The 17,904-nt window shown below is 44.6% G+C and overlaps 1 protein-coding gene across 17 annotated transcripts in view; it reads right to left on the bottom strand.

Annotated features, from left to right (window-relative positions):
• C2CD5 (C2 calcium dependent domain containing 5) overlaps positions 1 to 15,347 on the bottom strand; it is a 54,394-nt gene extending 39,047 nt beyond the window's left edge. For 6 of the 17 annotated variants that reach the window (XM_041398523.1, XM_041398526.1, XM_041398524.1 and 3 more), the window contains exons 1-8: positions 15,194 to 15,343; positions 11,657 to 11,743; positions 9,804 to 9,975; positions 9,050 to 9,145; positions 8,396 to 8,551; positions 6,483 to 6,681; positions 3,784 to 3,935; positions 746 to 940 (exon numbers count right to left, since the gene is read on the bottom strand). In XM_041398523.1, the coding sequence (XP_041254457.1) occupies positions 746 to 940; positions 3,784 to 3,935; positions 6,483 to 6,681; positions 8,396 to 8,551; positions 9,050 to 9,145; positions 9,804 to 9,975; positions 11,657 to 11,743; positions 15,194 to 15,283 (1,147 nt within the window). In that variant the 5' untranslated portion in view covers positions 15,284 to 15,343. Of the gene's footprint in view, positions 1 to 745; positions 941 to 3,783; positions 3,936 to 4,888; positions 5,014 to 6,482; positions 6,682 to 8,395; positions 8,552 to 9,049; positions 9,146 to 9,803; positions 9,976 to 11,656; positions 11,744 to 15,193 lie in introns of those variants that run through there. The other 11 variants (XM_041398529.1, XM_041398530.1, XM_041398532.1 and 8 more) reach the window with 7 other exon arrangements.
• Between the last annotated feature and the right edge of the window lie 2,557 nt (positions 15,348 to 17,904).

The following is a 17,904-nucleotide window of genomic DNA, read 5'->3' as shown; positions in this document are numbered from 1 at the left end:
ACTACAATTTTCAATGAGTATTTTTAGCTGTACTTGGATAAGGAAACAAAACTATTAGTATCTGTATAGTCCCATTAAACAAGATTAAATTGCTTTTACTATTTAGCATGGATTCTAAACATCACTGTCAGGGACTATACAAGACTAAATACAGACAAACATAGCATAAATATTACACATGAAACAAACTCAAAAAATACAAACTAACCAAAAGAGTTTCTACAAAAAAGCGAAGTAATATCAACGACTATTTAATTGAAATCTATAAAAATAATCCATGTCAGTGAAATGAAAAAGTGGGCAGGAAAAATAAAAAGCATGGGCTTTGTTTAAAAGGTTAAATTAAAAAGCAGAGTTGGTAGCATCTGACAACCATTATTCCAGCAAATTATGAATGAATTCACGAGCAAGTGCAATGAGCATTTGCTCCATGCAAAACAGGAGCAACAACATGAATGAATGGGATCACAAAGTGAATTATTTCAGTCCAATTAGCAAAGGATATTTTTCAAGAGTAAAGAAGTAATTCTGCAGCATATATGACATTGTTTCCAATCCTCTAAGAAGTTCTGAAGGTGTTTCAAGCTTCTAGGGCAGAGGTGAGAGATGGAATGCATAGTCATGTAGCCAGCAGTTTTCAGAGGCTAGCTGAGCAAACCCAGGGTTATAGAAGCATCTGTGTGTTAATCAAATAACAACATTTCCTCAAAAGCTTGTTTAAAAGGCCATAATAGATAGATCCTACCAGAAGCAGCCAGAAGCAGCTCTTCAGTGAAAGAAACACTTTTCCTCAGAACAACTGGGCTGACATGGCTAGAGTGGAGAGGTTTAATGCTAGACCCCGAGAGGAGGAGACAGGACTTTTTAAGATGTGGGGAATCACAAGAGAGTGTAGGGGAGCTGGGAAACAGGAAAATCCTAGGTCCCTGTGGGGAAGGTGCTGTGGAGGAAAGTAATAGAGACAAAGATGTAGATTCAGAAGATGACTAAAGAAACGGACAAAAGAAATCAAAATGAAGCATTTTTGTTTTCTCTAAATGAATCAACACTTACTGCAAATTATTCCTTGACATACAAAGAAATGGAATGACAATACAGCTCCACAATGTACATGAGAAGCGTGTTTTTAAAAATCATTACTTGATTAACTTTATTTTGAAATTAATTTTTTAGAGACATGGTAATTAAACATTTTAAATGTCAATCAAAATTTGATAGCAAATAGCATGGAGTAAAACCCAAACAACAGAGTCTCTGCACACACTTAATCTGATTACTTGCATTTTCTCGGTAGAGAAGGTTATTTTCCAAAGAGGTCATGCATATGTTTTATGATTTTCTAGAGTAATAAATCTTGAGAATTCTAAGTTCCCATCAAGTAAAGGAGTTCCCACCTTCCCCATTTCCTCCAAACATATGTCATAGCAAATCAGAATGCATTATCTGATTAAAAAACACCATGCTTTGTGTCAGCCTGATCCTGTTTGTTTGTAGTGGTATAAAACATATCCCTACTCACAGAATTCTAACTCCAAACCCAAATTCAGCAAATGTATTTATAGACCAGAATGGATAACACAAGCACAACTGCATTTCACAGAAGACATCAAGGTAATATTCTCCAGATTTGGAGCTATTGAAAATCAGATGCTTAAGCAGATGCAGGTTTCAGCCTCCAGTGTTTTGTTACTCATACTGGAAATTGTGGCATCTGCACTGTTTCTCCAGGTTAATCTCCACGTCTGACACGTCAGCACACTAACTACCTGGCTGAGAAATAAAGAAGAATACAACATACTACAGAAACAGCAGAAAATACTTTTTTCACATCAGCCAACCTGAATAATGGGCATCTCAAACCTGGTAACATTTGATGTGTCACATGAGGAGTCTGCATTTCTCTAACTTTGTTTAGCTGCTAAGATCACCAACTTACACACTGAGATACCTGAGCTTGCTAAAAGCCTTGGGAAATGAAAACAGAGGTCTAAACATACACAGTAGTTGTTAAGAACAACATACTGAATTCAGTATGTTATCAAAGTGTCTTCTGCATATCAAATTTTGAGTAAAAATAAAACAAATTACTCATGAGATGTTGCCCTTTTAATCTATTAAGATTCAAAATTGCGTTTGTCATAGCAAGATACAGCATGTTTAAATGTAACTGGAAAATCCTCTTTGGAGAAGTTTCAGTAGCAGAGTTAAAAGCTGCCAAAAAGACAGTGCTAAGAAGCAAAACTATGCCCACAGTGTGCTTTAACAGTAGAAAGACAGCTAAAAAATATCTTTACACACTTGAAAAAAAATCTCTCCAAATAAGAGGCACCAGTGACAATCTGTTTCAGTTCTGAAGGAACTGACTGAAGACAGGATTTATCCACCTCCCTGATATTGCCAGGAAATACATCAGGCTGCTGCTTTCCACCCTTCACACGTTCACAGTGAGTTGCCACGTGCCCAAATTCACAACACTTACATCTAGAAAGATGACTACTTATGTTACATTGAAATCCTTGACATGACGTCACCTTCACCATGGAAAATCTGATCCAAAGAAACAGGTTTTCAAATATTCAGGAAGCCCCACACCTGAATTTGGGGTGCTCCCAAGTAATAAGCATCCAGTTATATCTGCAGGTCCTTTAAATGAGTGACCACCACAGGTTACCCAGAGGACAGACATCCTTTACAAAGGACAAAAACTAGAGTGTGCCTTTTTGCTTGTTTGTTTTAAAAACGGGACAGAGAAAACAGCACTAAGAAAGACAGCTTGCTAATTGGGAATATTTTTAACACATCTAGGGAATAAACTGCACAAAATATTTATTACAACTCCGTTTGGCTGCAACAGTCAATTTATCTGCTAGGAAAAATTATTGAAAGAAGTTCCATCAAGTAAAGCTGAATCAACTACCTCAATATGCTTGAAATTTGTCTAATTAAATGGAGCCAAGAATGTTCTGAGCTTCAAATACCACAATTTAAAACATCACTTGAAAACCAACCACACTTCTATAAACAATTCTAGAAAATACCTTGCCTTGTTCTTAGCAAAATTCACACAGCATTGGTCATATAATGAAAAATAAACACACAATAATTCTTTGAGTTTTGCTGACATTATTACTGACATGACTCTAAGCACAGACTAAAAAATAAGGAGGGAGGAAAAAACGAGTTGAAGAAATTATGATAAAGCAATGGAAAAATAAAAATGCTTTTTGAAGATGGCTGGATTACTTCTAATTTAATTTAAGCTACCTCCAAAGCGTATGCTGTGTATGTAAAGCTATTTCCATACACCAAAAGAACAAAAAGACAGTGGCTGCTACATTTCTAGTTTTGAATTTGCAAAAGGGAGTTCAAAATTAGATAAATGTATGCAGTAAACTTAGGGCACAACACAGCAGGCTTGAAGGCTTACATAGTTTTAGTAACACCATCCTTAACATGCTGTGGTGAGAAATACACTCCTATGATCTGTGATATGAAATGGAGGAAATAAGGAAAAGGCAATTACTTAGGACTCCCTTCATGCTCTGAGATGTTTTATTTTGACTTGAGTACAGTTGTGTTACAAAAGTAATTTTCATGTTATCCAGGACAGTGGAAATAGAGGCAGGATTGAAACCCTGCAGAAACCCTCTAGAGCTTGAGGTGTGCTGTGTGAGGTCTCCAATTTTCACGTCATTTTGATAACTTAAATGCCAAAAAGCAAAAGGGGTTGAATGAAAATATAAAAAGAGAAACACAAACAAAAAGTGGGTGGAAGTGCCTTACCAGTTTTGGGTGTCAAACTCAAATCTGTGTCAGAAGAAGAGGACTGTCGACTGTAGGACTTGGAAGGTGAAAAGGAATAGGTTTGGTTTTTCAGAGGGGTGGAGGGTCCTGATGAATATGTATTGGGATTGGGATCTTCATTGAAAGGAATCCTGCCAGAAGAAGGTGGAAACATATTCAGTAATCCTGTGCCAAAGGACCTGGCTGACAGCAGCATGATCCAAACACCAGGATGGGACTGGGGCAGGGCCAGCAGCTATTCCTTAGGTGCGAGGCTGGGAATGAGGCCAGAGGCAAAGAAATGCTGTTTTACCCTCTCAGCATCCTACAGACAGATGCTCGTCATCTACAATGAAACAATTAAGCCAAATGAAAGGCATGAGATGTGACAAAAAATTATATATATATATATGCAAAATAAAAAAAAATTGAAAAGTTTATGGCTTAAAAATCTGGTCAAATACACAATGCTTTGAGTTAGTTTAATAAAGAAAAAATGATTTCAAATTATAGCTGTGTTTATACATATTTAAACACTTATGTATATACACATATGCATTTTAAGGTAAAAAAAAAAAAAGAATGTTTCCTTATCCTATAGCATCAGCAGCATGCCACAGCTAAAAACAGAGCAAAGAGGAGAATCTTTATGGGAACAACTCTATTGACAAACAGTTTATTTATGCACAGCACAACTTACCTGCTCTCTAAAACCATCTCTTCCACAAATGGCACAGACCCTTCCTAGAACCACTTTAAAACCTACTGTATCTGAATTATGTTTGAAAGAATTATGAGCTCAAATCAATGTTTCTCAGTTACACCACCTTATTTTTTAGTCAACGCCACAGGAAGCAAGAGCACGCTAAAGTGAAGAGTGTGGCTTTGTGGAAGAGACTCTGAGGCATCTCCAAGAAACTATCCTGCATTAGCTCGAGCTGCAGCACCCTGGGTGCTTCTTCCCTGGTAACAGCAGGTGCGTCCACGAGGAAAGGAGGGAGGAAAGACGGGCGGCACCTGCCTACCCTGCCTGCCTGCCTGCCCTTGGGAGCGCTGCGCCTGTGGGCTGCCTCTCCCCAGCTGTGGAGTGTGAGCAGTCTCGTACCAGTGTAGATGAGAGTGGGAACAGACACAGAGAAGTTCTGAGTGAGCCGTGAGCCAGTAGCAGTGTGAATTGGGCTGTTGTGGGTCGAGCGGCATCCATGGCTCGGCGGGTGAACCAGCGGAGACCTGAGAGAGTTTGCAGCCAGGGCGGAAGAAAAGAAAACAATACATACAAACAGGTTGCAAAGTTACGTTATCAATGACTTCAGGGAGGTTTAGATAGAGGAGATCTCTTACTCTAAGCAGACTCTAAGAATTCCAATTCCTAGCATGCAAGAGTCCAGATGAAATAAAAGCAGGGAAAGGAACAGCTTAAGCACTTGCTTGTGACTGCATCATTGATCTCTGGCAACAGGCCATCGAGTTAGTAAAGCCAAGAGTGAGAAGAATCAAATTAGTTGATTTTGCTGCCTTAGAGAAACATTCCCATTTTTTGAACTGAGACAATATCCATCACTGACTTGAACGTGGGTAATTTGGGAGGTGGAATTTCCACATTTTGCTGCAGAGTGAAAGCCACTGGTTTATTTATGGGTGCTTTTTAAGTTGGTAATTACCAGGTCTACCTTATTTGTTTTTAAACACCATGCTGTTGCTCTATGCTGCACTCTATCCTGAAGTTCTTTTAAACTTTAATTTTTTTAAATCAAGACAAGTCAAACAAGCTATGCCATGAAATAGAACGCAGTAATTTTTAGAAGTCAGCTCATATTTTGCAAAATTTTGCAGAGCAATTGATGCCTGCACAACAAAAATGCCTCATCCCTACTGCAGTGACACAACAGTTCAAGTTAATGAAAATGGCTACTTCAATGAACACATCTAGAAATACAGGATAAGTAATACACTTCTGGGTGCAGTTTTTTCCTTCCTGTATTGCTCTACCAAACAGAAAATAACTGATTTATCCATGCAAAAAAGTAACAACAGTTGAAAGAAGACTGCAAGTATATTCCTATTAATTTCTATGCATATCAAAACACTGCATTCAAACTGTCTGGTGCTGCAGTACATATGACATAAATCACAAAATTATAGTTCTCATAATTAAAAGATTTCTCTGCAAGTTCACTGTCTACCTGTTTTGCCACAGTCCTTCTTGTTTTACAACAGCAAAAAGCAAAGCACACAATAAAAGATGAGACCTCTTTAGGGTCATTGTCTCAATCACAGACAGAACGATCAGAATTCAAAATTTATCTTCTTTTATATGCTTATAAACATTTAAACTTGAACCAAAGTTGTATTTGTGAGATGTCCTCACAAAAATGTTCATTGCACAAAGAGAGCATCAAAGCAGAACTAATTACAGTTAAACTGGTGGATCACAAGCCAAGGATATGTAGTACTATTGCTACATAAATACAAAGAAAGTCATCTTAAGTAAGAACTACCACTCCAGCTTCTACTGAAATAACAACTCATCCAACCTGAAACATTCCAGAATAAAAAAACTTATTGCAGACAAATAAAACTACAAAAGGAAAACAAATTCTGGGGAAAAAAAGAAATCACACCGGTTATGAAAAACTGAATGAGTATGAAAGGAAGAGAGGTGAAACTTGTTTCCCTACAAGCTACTAATTCATACTTACTCCTTCATTTCTTTGGATGGGGAGTTACATGCAGGTAAAAATGCTGATGTGTTACTTAATTTATCCAACGTGCAGGCTGTTCCTATGGCTCTCACTACGAGTCCAGACTCTCCCTCCAAATCAAAACACTGCAAATATCCAACAACAGCGTTTCCTCTCATTTCAAGCACCTTCAAGCCAATCTTCCTTTGCAATTCACCTACAAAACAAAAGGTAAAGAGCCCAGGGTTGCAGTGAACTTCTGTTCTCTTTTGTGGTCTTTGATTCTGACGTCTTTGAAATCGGTATGAACAGGCACCTGCAATGTCTTCATTTACCAATTTAGTTAATTGGTATAATATTTCAACTTAACTCCCACCTTTTGCCCCTCTACTGCAAACCAAACACTACCACTCCTACTAACTGCACACAAGGACTGAAAGATTGTGACTGTAAGAAACTGGTCTGCCATTGATGCTTTCTTAGGAGGACATAATAAAGAATGAATGGTTCTGTGTAGCTGGATTGCCTTGGTAGTAACTAAAGTGGAAAATATCATCTCTCTTCTTACAAAAACAAAAGATCTCCAAAATCCAAACTGAAAAATCCTCACCTTCTCAAAGGATGGCCTAACAGTCCTAATGTCACTGCTGCTGAGAAATCAAGTGGAATGAAATGGTCAGAGAACCACAGAATTTCCTGAGCTGGAAGGGATCCACAAGGACCATTTAAGTCCAACTCCTGGCTCTGGTTTCTGCTGCTTTCTTGAAGTTTGATTCTAAAATTACCAGCACAAGTTACTCTTGTAAACTTCTTAACTGAAACCATGCCTGAACCACTCTTGAAAAACCCCTAGGGTTGAGATAGAGTATGAAAGTTTCTTTTTAACTTAACATACAATGACAAAGATCTGTGAAACAGCCTGGCTCACCCTCAGAAGTTACAGATTTCAAGATTCTTTATGTGTGACCACCAATAACAATATTGCAGCAGCACGCATTTTATTACATGAGGTGAAACAGTATTCCTGTGAGGACTTTTGGGTTTTTATCCTCTTATCTATGCCATGAATAAAATCTAGCAGAATATTTTATCCACCTGCACTATTTATGCATAGCAAGAATTATACATATATGGATTCTATAAACTAATATGGGGGCTATATTAACAAAAATGTCCTCGTGTTAATTATGCCAACAGTTTATTCCACTTTTTCCCCTCACAGCATGCTGGTGTTTCCAATGAAGGTATATCTCTACAATCTTTCATGTTGCCCACTTATTGAAGATCTCAAGGACACCTTCCACTGTCCCAGGTTGCTGAGAGCCCCATCCAGCCTGGCCAGCCACAGCTGCTCTGGGCAGCCTGTGCCAGGGCCTCCCCATCCTCACAGGGAAGGATTTAATCCCAATATCCCATCCAAACCCACTCTCTGTCAGTGTCCTGTCTGTCCAGGCCCTTGGGAACAGTCCCTCCCATCTTTCTTGTAGCTCCTTTCAGGCACTGGAAAGCCACCAAGGTCACCCCAAAGTTTCTCTTCTTTAGGCTGAATAATGCCAATTATCCAATTCTTTCCTCAGAGGAGATGCCTGAGAAACAATGAACCAAGCCTGATTTAAAGGGATGGGACGGGTAACATGCACACTGTATCTGAAATAGTGCATATTTGTTCACATGCTGCAAACAGTTCAGAGGGTGAAGCTCATTACTTTGAGTCAAATTTCTAGTGAGACTCCTCATATGGGTTAAGAACATCTCGGAAAAAGTTTTGACCTTGCTAAAAGCAACCAAAAATTTAGGCAGCAGCATGGCCTCACCAAGAAGTGACCCCAAAAGCCAGCCATTGGCTAGAAACACAGACGAGTCAGAAACGGCGGGGCTGTGAAGGGGAGCAGAGGGAGAGCAGCAGCGCGCGGAGCTGGCCGAGGCCGTACCTGACATGAGCGAGATGAGCCTCTGGCGCGCCTCGTTGGACGCGCGCGGCGTGCGGATCCGGTCGATCCACTGGTACTCGGGGTCCTCGTTCACCACCAGCTCCTCCACGAAGCCGTGGATCACCACGGCCCGGTAGCACTTGGGGATGGACGTAGCTGGGACAGACACACACAGCACGGGTCAGAGGCACGGCTCTGAGCCAAGGACAGCAAGAAAAGCCTACAGTTACACCCCAGAGTGATTTCAGAAAGTTTTCCAGGCGATTTTCTGTGAAAATGTATCACCCCCGGGAAGTTTTGCTCATGAAATCATGGAACCCTGTAAAGATAACTGTCCAGTGTACCAGTTACAGCATGTACCATATGAAAACTTCTCACTTGGGCCTCCTTAAAAGGCTAGGGACCCAAAATAACACCACGTTGTATGCACAGGCACTGAAATGCAACTTATGGGTGTTAAAAAATCCCATCAGTTATTTACATTCTTTTGAAACATGAACAGTAGAAATGTGTTAAAAAACAAAAGCAATTTGTGTCAATGTTGCCTCCACTAGGTTTATGCAATGAGCTGGTAAGAGAAGGGAGACAGAAGAGGCATAGAAAGGAAAGGAGAGAAAGCATTTTTGTCCAAATAAACTTGTTTCCTCTACTTACTGCAAAAAAATTTGACTCCACAGGATGACTGCCTAAATCTGTTTAAATCATTGAAGAGATCTACTTTCACCACTACGTTGATCTCTCCACGTATACCTATCAACAAAAAAACATGAAATAGCAGAAGTTACAACACTTTAACTGCATCAGTACAAAACTAGCCCTAGAAATGATTTCCTGTTGTTAGTAATCAATGCCAGAGGAGCAGGACGCCACAGCCTTGCCTCCCAGGCCTGCTGCAGAGGCACTGGCTCAAGGAAGCTTCTAGGTCTGCCAAGCCTGGGAGGGTGCAACAACGAAAGCAACGCTCCTCAAATGCCTATCTGCACTTACTGCAGGGAAAAGGAATTTCATCCTGCTCAAGATCTCACATCCTTGTCCCTTCATCTCAATTGAAGTTTATCCCAAATTCCAGGAAGGCACACTTCAAGCAACCCCAGCAAAAGTACACTTGTTTAGCAAGAGTGTGGTAATTGGACAATAAGTCTGAGTCTTTTTTGTAATCTGAAATTTGCAGTAACTAGTGAGTATTTTTTCCTCTTGTCACAAATCCCACGGGAGGCGTTCTGCCAAGCACCAGTCTTTACTCCCCTGCCAGAAATTTTCTCATGTCAGAAAATAAGGGAAAAAAAAAGCCAGGAAAGTAGTTTTCCAACTCCAAAGCTAAAGTGATTACAAATTTCTGAAGACAGCTGACAAGACTACAAGCAGCAGATTACATTCCAAAAGGCTGTTTTAAGTTAGCAAAGCTTACCGTGAATGGTGTCATAGATTGGAAACCAGCCCGAAATGACGGTGGCAGCCTCGCTGTAGAGCAGAGGGTCGATGTCTATGTACACTTTGCCAATGGCATCGTTGGCACTGTACGTGTCGTGGTCGAGAACTGTGATCTGGAGGGGCTCATCCTGCAGCTCCTCATCATCCACCTGCAAAGAGATTAACAGAAACCAGTGTTTAAAAATGTGCAGGGGAACCCCGCTGAGAAACAAACGCAGAGGAGAAGAGAGCCACTTGTGAACAGTGACCTGACACAGACAAATCTGTAATGTCAGCTTCCTGAAGCTAAACAACACTTGGATTTATCCTTCAGAGACTGCTGAGATCCTGGAAACAGAGCTGTCACTGGGAGAAGAACAGAAAAGCACAATTACAGAGATCATTCATCTTAAAATTCCACAATATTTTAAGTCACACTTAAAATATTGTCCACCTATCTCCACAATACACACTGAGAGATAAATAAATAAAACAAGGAAGAAAGGAACAGAAAGAAAGAAAGAAAATTTAAGATAAAATACTTCAGAGGAATATTATGCTCTGAAGTTAAGATTATGGTCTGTTGTGATAAGGCACGAAATGATGACACAGACACTGCTGCTCTCGAGGGGAACAAAAAAGAAGAACTTCATTTTCTGACTCCAACATTTATAGTTTTCCAAAGGTGACAGTGGATTGGAGGGTGACAGGGCCACCTCTCCAATGCCACTGGACAGACCAAGGGTCCATCAATTCTCTCCACCTCCATGAAAGAATGCAAAACATAGGTTATTTACAGAACTGTGTGTGAGAAAGTTTGTTGAAAGAATGCAAACATCAGAAAGCTTAACAAAGTCTTACAAAATCAGGGCGACAATGGTCTTCCCATTACTGGCCAGTGGCTTAAAAGCAGCTATTTTACACAGCCTGTGGTAAAAGCTCAGTAATTCTACACATGCAATTTCCTAAATGCAATAACCCATCTACAGATAACTATTTTCTTTTAGGACTGAGACAGCTATTTAACAAATTTTTGTGTTCAGTGTCACAAACCAAGAATTAAGTTTGCTAACTGCAATGGGATGACTCATCTAAGTGTTTGCAGAATTGTGATATTGCCTTAGGGCACAGTAAATGAACCAGAACTACACATTCAAGTGTTTTAATAATTAATTTATTCTAAACATAATCCTCATTTTCGAAGTAGTCAAAAAATGAAAGAAACATGTAAACATTGTTCAGGGCACAATGTCAAAGGACATCAACAAATTAGATCCTGGAAAGCAACAAGCAATTACAGGAAAACGCTGAGTGCCCTCATTATTACATAAGGAAACGAGAGTGTCCAACAATTGCTGTCCAAGCTCTTTATTTTGTAATCTTCACACAGGAATTTTCCGTTTTCTCCTTTGCATTATCTTTGTGACCAAATGTAAGACTTCAAATACCAACTAACTGTCCTTGCTCAAAATTAGAAAACCCCACCAGAACAGCTGTACTTTCACATGTATGTATTTATTTACAGATGGTTGCCCTGCTGGCTGTGCTGACCCAGGCTAACCCCGGCTGCACTTCCCCACCTTCAGTGCAGTACTCCCTTTTCCAGCACAAGGACACTGAAGCTGGATCCACCCTGGCAAGCTTTTATCTGCACAAACACTCCTGAGAAGCCAGAGACGCCCTTAGCAAACAAGGACTCACTGGAGCTGGCTCTGCTGAGAAGGCTTTGTGCACGTGAACACAAACACACCTCAGAGCTCACGCGCTCTCTGCTGGAAATGCAACTATTTAATTAAGGCAGCTAAACCAGAGTGTCTACACAGATACAGGCAAACTCTTAAAAATACTTACTTCAAATTTGAACCACTCAGAATTCCACTGAGGATTAAGTGATTTGGGATACACGTCTGTCTTAAATGTTGTATTTCCAAATTTCACCTGAAAACACAAACATTCAATTAGCAATTACAAATATTAATAAAAAAAAATTGAAACTTGTTTAATTGACATAGGCAAATAATTTCAAATCCATATTTCAACAAATAATTTCGTTTTCACTGAGTGGCTTTTAAACTCAATTTACATATATCAGTATCCACGTGTCTATGACATTTCCAATCAATCTCTCTCTCATCCTGTCATACTACTAAAATTGTTTCTTTTCCTCCTCAATCATTTGACAGGCAAAAATATCACTTATACTGGCTACTCAAAGTCACTTTACATACACTCCTTGCCTTCTATAAGGAAAAATATTCTAAATGTTGGTAGTTTGTGACCTATTACTTCTCTCTCTAGGATTTCTCAATCATCTTCACTGACAATTGATGAAATAAATGTAAAAACAAACTGGATTTGAGATATATAGAGAGAGGACTACTAGAAATTGAATGTTTTCCATACTCTTATTGCACAATCGACCATATAACCCACTTCAGCAGTACCCATATGGTCTCTGCAGGCATCTATTTCAGGCTAAGCTCATTTGGGTTTTGTGGGGGCTTCTCGTTTCCTTTTTTAAAGTGAAACAATTTCTGTGATGCTCCATCTATCAGGAAGCCACACAGCATAAAGGAAAAGCCTTTATTTCACTGCAGCTTTCATTTCCAAACCATTTCCAAACACATGCAGTTCTCTGAAGGCTGCCTGCACCTCATCCCAGCTACTTACAAACACTCCAAGTTACATTTTCAAATTTATTCAAGATTCTTAAGGAAAATAACGACTAGGCAGATAGAAAAGAAATGCTGGAGCTAGAGTTTTTGATAGCTTTTACCTTTTAGAAGGCTGAAGGCATTTTGGAAAGTGAACTCGGGCCCGGATTTGAACAGAGCGTAGTTGTGCCCGAGGCAGTGTGAAGTGAGTACATCTCAGCAGCACAGCGGTTCTGCGGTGCACATCCCAGCTCTGACGAGACTCACACTTGCTGAGGTGCAGTGAAGCACTGCTGAGCCACCAGGTAAACAGCAGCTCTGACTGCAGGAGCTGCCTGAGCTGCACCCAGCCCGTCTCGGGGTAAACCAGCTCCCTCGGAGCCCCAGCAGCCAGAACGGCACTGCCCAGAGCCCAGCTAGCTCCCTGAAGCTGGCACAGACAAAGAAACACCACCCCGCTGCCCACCGTGCAAAGTTAGCAGCACGTTTATGGAACAAACGGCAATAAACATTCTGAGCTGGGGCAAGGATCACTGTGCTCACGCTAGCGAAGCCCAAGTTTTGCAAAACCTGAGCCAAGTAACAGCTCTTAAGTCTCTCCTCATTCTCTTTTCCAGTTCCAAGTTTATATTGCAGTATTTAAGAAGGAAATTTAAGGTTAGTAAACAACTAGAACCTTAACATGTGCTTTTCATTCTATTTAAGGAAGAACACATTGTAAAGTTTCTCAGCAATCTCACACAGAAAAATTAAACAACAGTTTCATCTCAACTTACTTTGCAATAAATCTCACCTGCTGCGTTGCCTTCTCCACACACGGAAAGGGAAGTTACTCCACACAGTTCCTAATTAACAATCCTAAAAGCAAGGCCCCCATCTGTGTATTCCTACACCCTTATCTGTGCCCAGGCACCCGTGGGACTGCACATCAACCCCACCAAGCAAACTGATCTTGATGAAAAGGTCTAGTTTCCTTTTCTGCTACGCTAGTGTTTTACTACATAATTTCAGCAACCTGCTTTGCTACACCGACAGCAGGGCTGGGAACAAGTGACCCACAGAAGAGGAGAGCTGTTTCTCCTAACACAGGGTAAAACCAGGCCAAATGAAACTCGGGGAACTGCATTTCCTAGCCCTGCTCTCCCTGTCCCCTGGTAGCAAGCGTCAGAGTTGTTGTAATTTTAGACTGGATTAACAGGCAGCCTACAAGAGAAGCTTTCAAAAATTAAAACCTGACCAGTGAAACAGCTGACAAAACAGTGAAACGCTAGGTTTCATGTAATAAAATAAAATTATGTACAATTTCTGCTCCACTGAAAGGCTGAAATACACCCTCATTTACCACCAGCTTACTCTCCCATTCAGCAATGCCCTTAGAGTCTAATGTCACCCAAATTTTTAAGCACCAAATTAAATCACGACTTATACACCCCAAATTTACTTTTGTATTAATATTATCATATTTTCCAGAGTATACAGGTCTAGAAAGACATTCTGTCTTCCTACCTTAATTCTAGCATCATGCCAGCTTCAGCCACTCTTTTGTGGCACACCTCAATCAGTATTTGTGGCACAAGACACGCATTTCCAGAGCACACCATTTTTAAATTGTTCTGATTTTTCTCAGAGCATAAGTCCCGAACACATGGAATGCTTCTGAAATGTTCTAAGTCATTGATATTGGAAAAAATGAACCAAAAAAAGACAAGGATCATGTAACAGAAATCATAAAAAGGCTTGGTTTGGAAGGGACCCTAAAGTCCATCTCATTCAAACACCCTGCCACAGGCATTGCCCAGAGCCCTATCCAACCTGGGCCTTAAATAACTCCACTTATTTTGTACTTCAGCTTATTTTACAATCCCTTCCTGAGAAGGGCCCTACATATTGCCTGCAAACTACGTGACTGCAAAGAAGGCTGAAGCTAGACACTCTGGGTGCAGTGAAGTGATTTAAACACGCAAATAATATTAAGTACTTATTGACTAAAAGCCCACTTTGAAAATACTTCAATATTTCAAATGTTTTAAAAGGAAAGATGAACGTTGGCCTCAAAAGTAAAGCCTGTACAACCACTCGTATACTCAATAACATAACTGATTTAAAGGCGATTTTATTACTTCGCCATCCTCCTTGCAACACGTCTGTCTAACCAGAGACTCGGTTAGGCTGGAAATGCTCCCTGCGGTCCCCGAGCCCAGGCTGTGACCGACCACGGCCTCAGCACGGCACAGAGCCCCGAGCACCGCCGGGGACGGCGGCTCCACAGCCCGTTCCTATGATCGATCACCCTTCCCCGGGCAGCCCGTTCCGATGATCGGCCACCCTACCCCGGCAGCCCGTTCCTGTGCCCGATCACCCTTCCCCGGCAGCCCGTTCCTGTGCCCGATCACCCTTCCCCGGGCAGCCCGTTCCTGTGCCCGATCACCCTTCCCCGGGCAGCCCGTTCCTATGATCGGCCAGCCTTCCCCGGGCAGCCCGTTCCGATTATCGATCACCCTTCCCCGGGCAGCCCGTTCCTATGATCGATCAGCCTTCCCCGGCAGCCCGTTCCTGTGCCCGATCACCCTTCCCCGGGCAGCCCGTTCCGATGATCGGCCAGCCTTCCCGGGCAGCCCGTTCCTGTGCCCGATCACCCTTCCCGGGCAGCCCCGCCGCCGTGCCGCTCCCCGAGCGCGGCCGGGCCCGGCAGGTGCCTCCCCGCGCGGGCCCGGCCCGCTCCCCCGCCACCCACCTCGACGAAGGCGTCGGTCAGGTCGCTGGCGCGGTCCATCACCGGCAAATGGCGCCCCGCCACGATCTTGACCTTCAGCTTCCCCGGCATCTTCTTCCTCCCGTGCTCCCCCTCTCCTCCTCCTCCTCCTCCCGCGGCCGCAGCGACAGCGCGACCGCGCCTGTGCCATGAGCGGCGGGCGCCGCCTGCGCATGCGCGGCGAGGCGCGGCCGCGCCGCCCCGGCCGGCGGGAGCGGAGCCCCGGGAGCTGCCGGGGCCGGGAGCGAGCTGGGGAGGGCAGCCAGGGCATCCCCGCTGCCGGGGCACGGCCACCCAGGGCAGGGCACAGGGAAACGCGCTCCGGGGGCTTGGGCTTCCTGCAGAGAGGGACACTCCGCCCGGGCAGCTGTTCCAGGGCTCTGCCATTCAGTGTAAGGAAGCGCTTCCTCACGTTGAGATTAAACTCCTTGTGCTTCGCTTCATGGCCATGGCTAAACTCCTTGTGCTTCGCTTCATGGCCAGCGCTCCTTGTTCTGCCGCTGGGCACCAAGTCTAGCACCAAGTCTGCCAAGCCCAGCACCGTCCTCTCGGGACCCATTCGAGAGGTTTGCGTGCACGGATGGATCCCCTCTCGGCCTTGTCCGGAATAAACAGGCCCAGCTCCCAGCCCTGCTCCAGAGCCCTCACCGTCTCCGTGTCCCTGGCGCGGCGGGGAGCCCGGCACGCACACAGCCCCCGGGTGTGCCCTCAGTGGGGCCGAGCAGAGGGCAGCACGGCCCCTGACCTGCCGGGCACACCACGGAGCGCCCCGGCTCAGGCCACACTGACTGCCGCGGCCCCACGTCGTGCCGGTAGAGCCGCTCTCCAGCGCCGCCCGCCCCACGCCGTGCCGGTTTTTGGGCTGTCCCTCGCCAGGTGCGGCCCCTCAGCCGACCTCATTAAAGCCGCGGGACGGCCCTGCCCGGCTCCAAGATGGTGCCCGCGGCCTCGGGGCTGCCTGAGCGCCGAGCTATCGATGGCGGGGCCGCACCCCCTGCAACCCGCACTCTGCATCCTAGACCCCCTGCATCCCGCGCACCCTGCACTGCCCATCCCGCATCCCGCACACCCTGCATCCCCCACCCTGCACTCTGCATCCTACACCCCCTGCATCCCGCACCCTGCAACTGCCCATCCCGCATTCCGCGCTCCCTGCAACCCGCACCCTGCACTGCCCATCCCGCACCCTGCACTGCCCATCCCGCACCCTGCACTCCTCATCCCGCATTCCGCGCACCCTGCATCCCGCACCCCCTGCATCCCGCACCCTGCACTCCCCACCCCGCACTCCCCATCCTGCATCCCGCACCCCGCGCCCCCCATCCCGCCCCCCGCCTTGTGCCCGCTGCAGCAGCCTCCACGTGCTCTGCCCCCCGAGCAAGCAGCCGCTGCCCCTCGGGGGGCTCTGCCCGCCCCGGGAGGAGTTGCTCCCATGAATACCGGCTCAGAGGGAGCCAGGAGCACGCACGCATCCCCAGACACTCGGTGGGAGCGTCCTGAAAAGGCTGAAAACAGCACCCCGACCCCCCCTGCCCGTGGGTTTGCTTTGTTTTCTTAATCGAAAGACAAATATTTACAGTATTTGAAGGATTACGGCTAGATTAAATGGAGTTTAGTTATCAGAAATAGGATTTGATAGGGTTCCCGCAGCCAGGCTGTAACTTTGTGATGCCTGAAAAAGCTCTTTGTTTGAGCTGGGGAGAAGGAGGGAGCAGGGCCGGGATGGGTCGGCAGGCAGGTCACGGAACCGGGAGAGACCCTGCGGGCGTGGGCCGGGCTGCTCGGGAGCAGGAACATAAAGGAGCCCTTGTGTTCTGGTTAAGCACTCGGCTCTTGAGCCAAATTGTAGATCTGCTGGGATTATTTTCCCTTCTTTCTAATCTTACAAAAAGAGTAAATAATGCTGTGGGCTGGAGCGTGATGCGCCGCACAGATCATATGACTGAAATGCAGCAGGGTGTGGTGTTGGGAATTAAGGGTAGAGGATTTTTGGCTGCCTGCAGTGAGTCCCACCAACACAGAACACAGCGCTGTGTCTCTCGGGCTGGTTTGGAAGCTGCCCTTGGAACAACCCAGCCTGTTGCAAATATTCATCATATCCAAGTAAACTGCAAACAGGCTAAACGCTTGTTTTTAACTCATCCCTGCGTTTTTACATGGAGTACTGCAGTGAGAGGGCAGGAAGGGACCGGGGTGCTGGCTGACAGCAGCGGGGCACGAGCCAGCTGTGCCCATGTGGGCTGGGACCTGGGCCAGCCCTAGTGTGGCTGGCTGGGCCAGAGCAGGGACTGTCCCTGTCCCCGTGCCTGGCAACGGCTCACCACAAACCCGGCACGCTGCTCCCTCGGGATGAGGAGGTCTTTGGGATGCTGGAGTGTGTCCAGAGAAGGAAACAGCTGGGAAGGTCTGCAGCACAAGGGCTGTGAGGAGCAGCTGAGGGAGCTGGGGGTGTTTAGCCTGGGGAAAAGGAGGCTCAGGGGCAGCTTGTGGCTCTGCACAGCTCCTGGCAGGACGGACTGTAGTTATGGTATTTTATGAAAAATCCTTTCTTAGGGTTTTCCTCTCCTGAGGACCTGAAGGCCTCAGGAAACAAATGTAAACAATAATGACATGCTGCTGTGGAATGCAACAGGTGCATCTGTGGCTGGTGCATATTAGTTGTTTCTAATTAAGAGCCAATCACAGATGCAGCT

This window comes from Onychostruthus taczanowskii, unplaced genomic scaffold (assembly GCF_017590055.1).
Source record: "Onychostruthus taczanowskii isolate IOZ18803 unplaced genomic scaffold, ASM1759005v1 scaffold15, whole genome shotgun sequence".
Taxonomy (NCBI): Eukaryota; Metazoa; Chordata; class Aves; order Passeriformes; family Passeridae; genus Onychostruthus; species Onychostruthus taczanowskii.
Note: the sequence above shows the minus strand (reverse complement) of the source record. Positions and strands in the feature narration are given on the sequence as shown.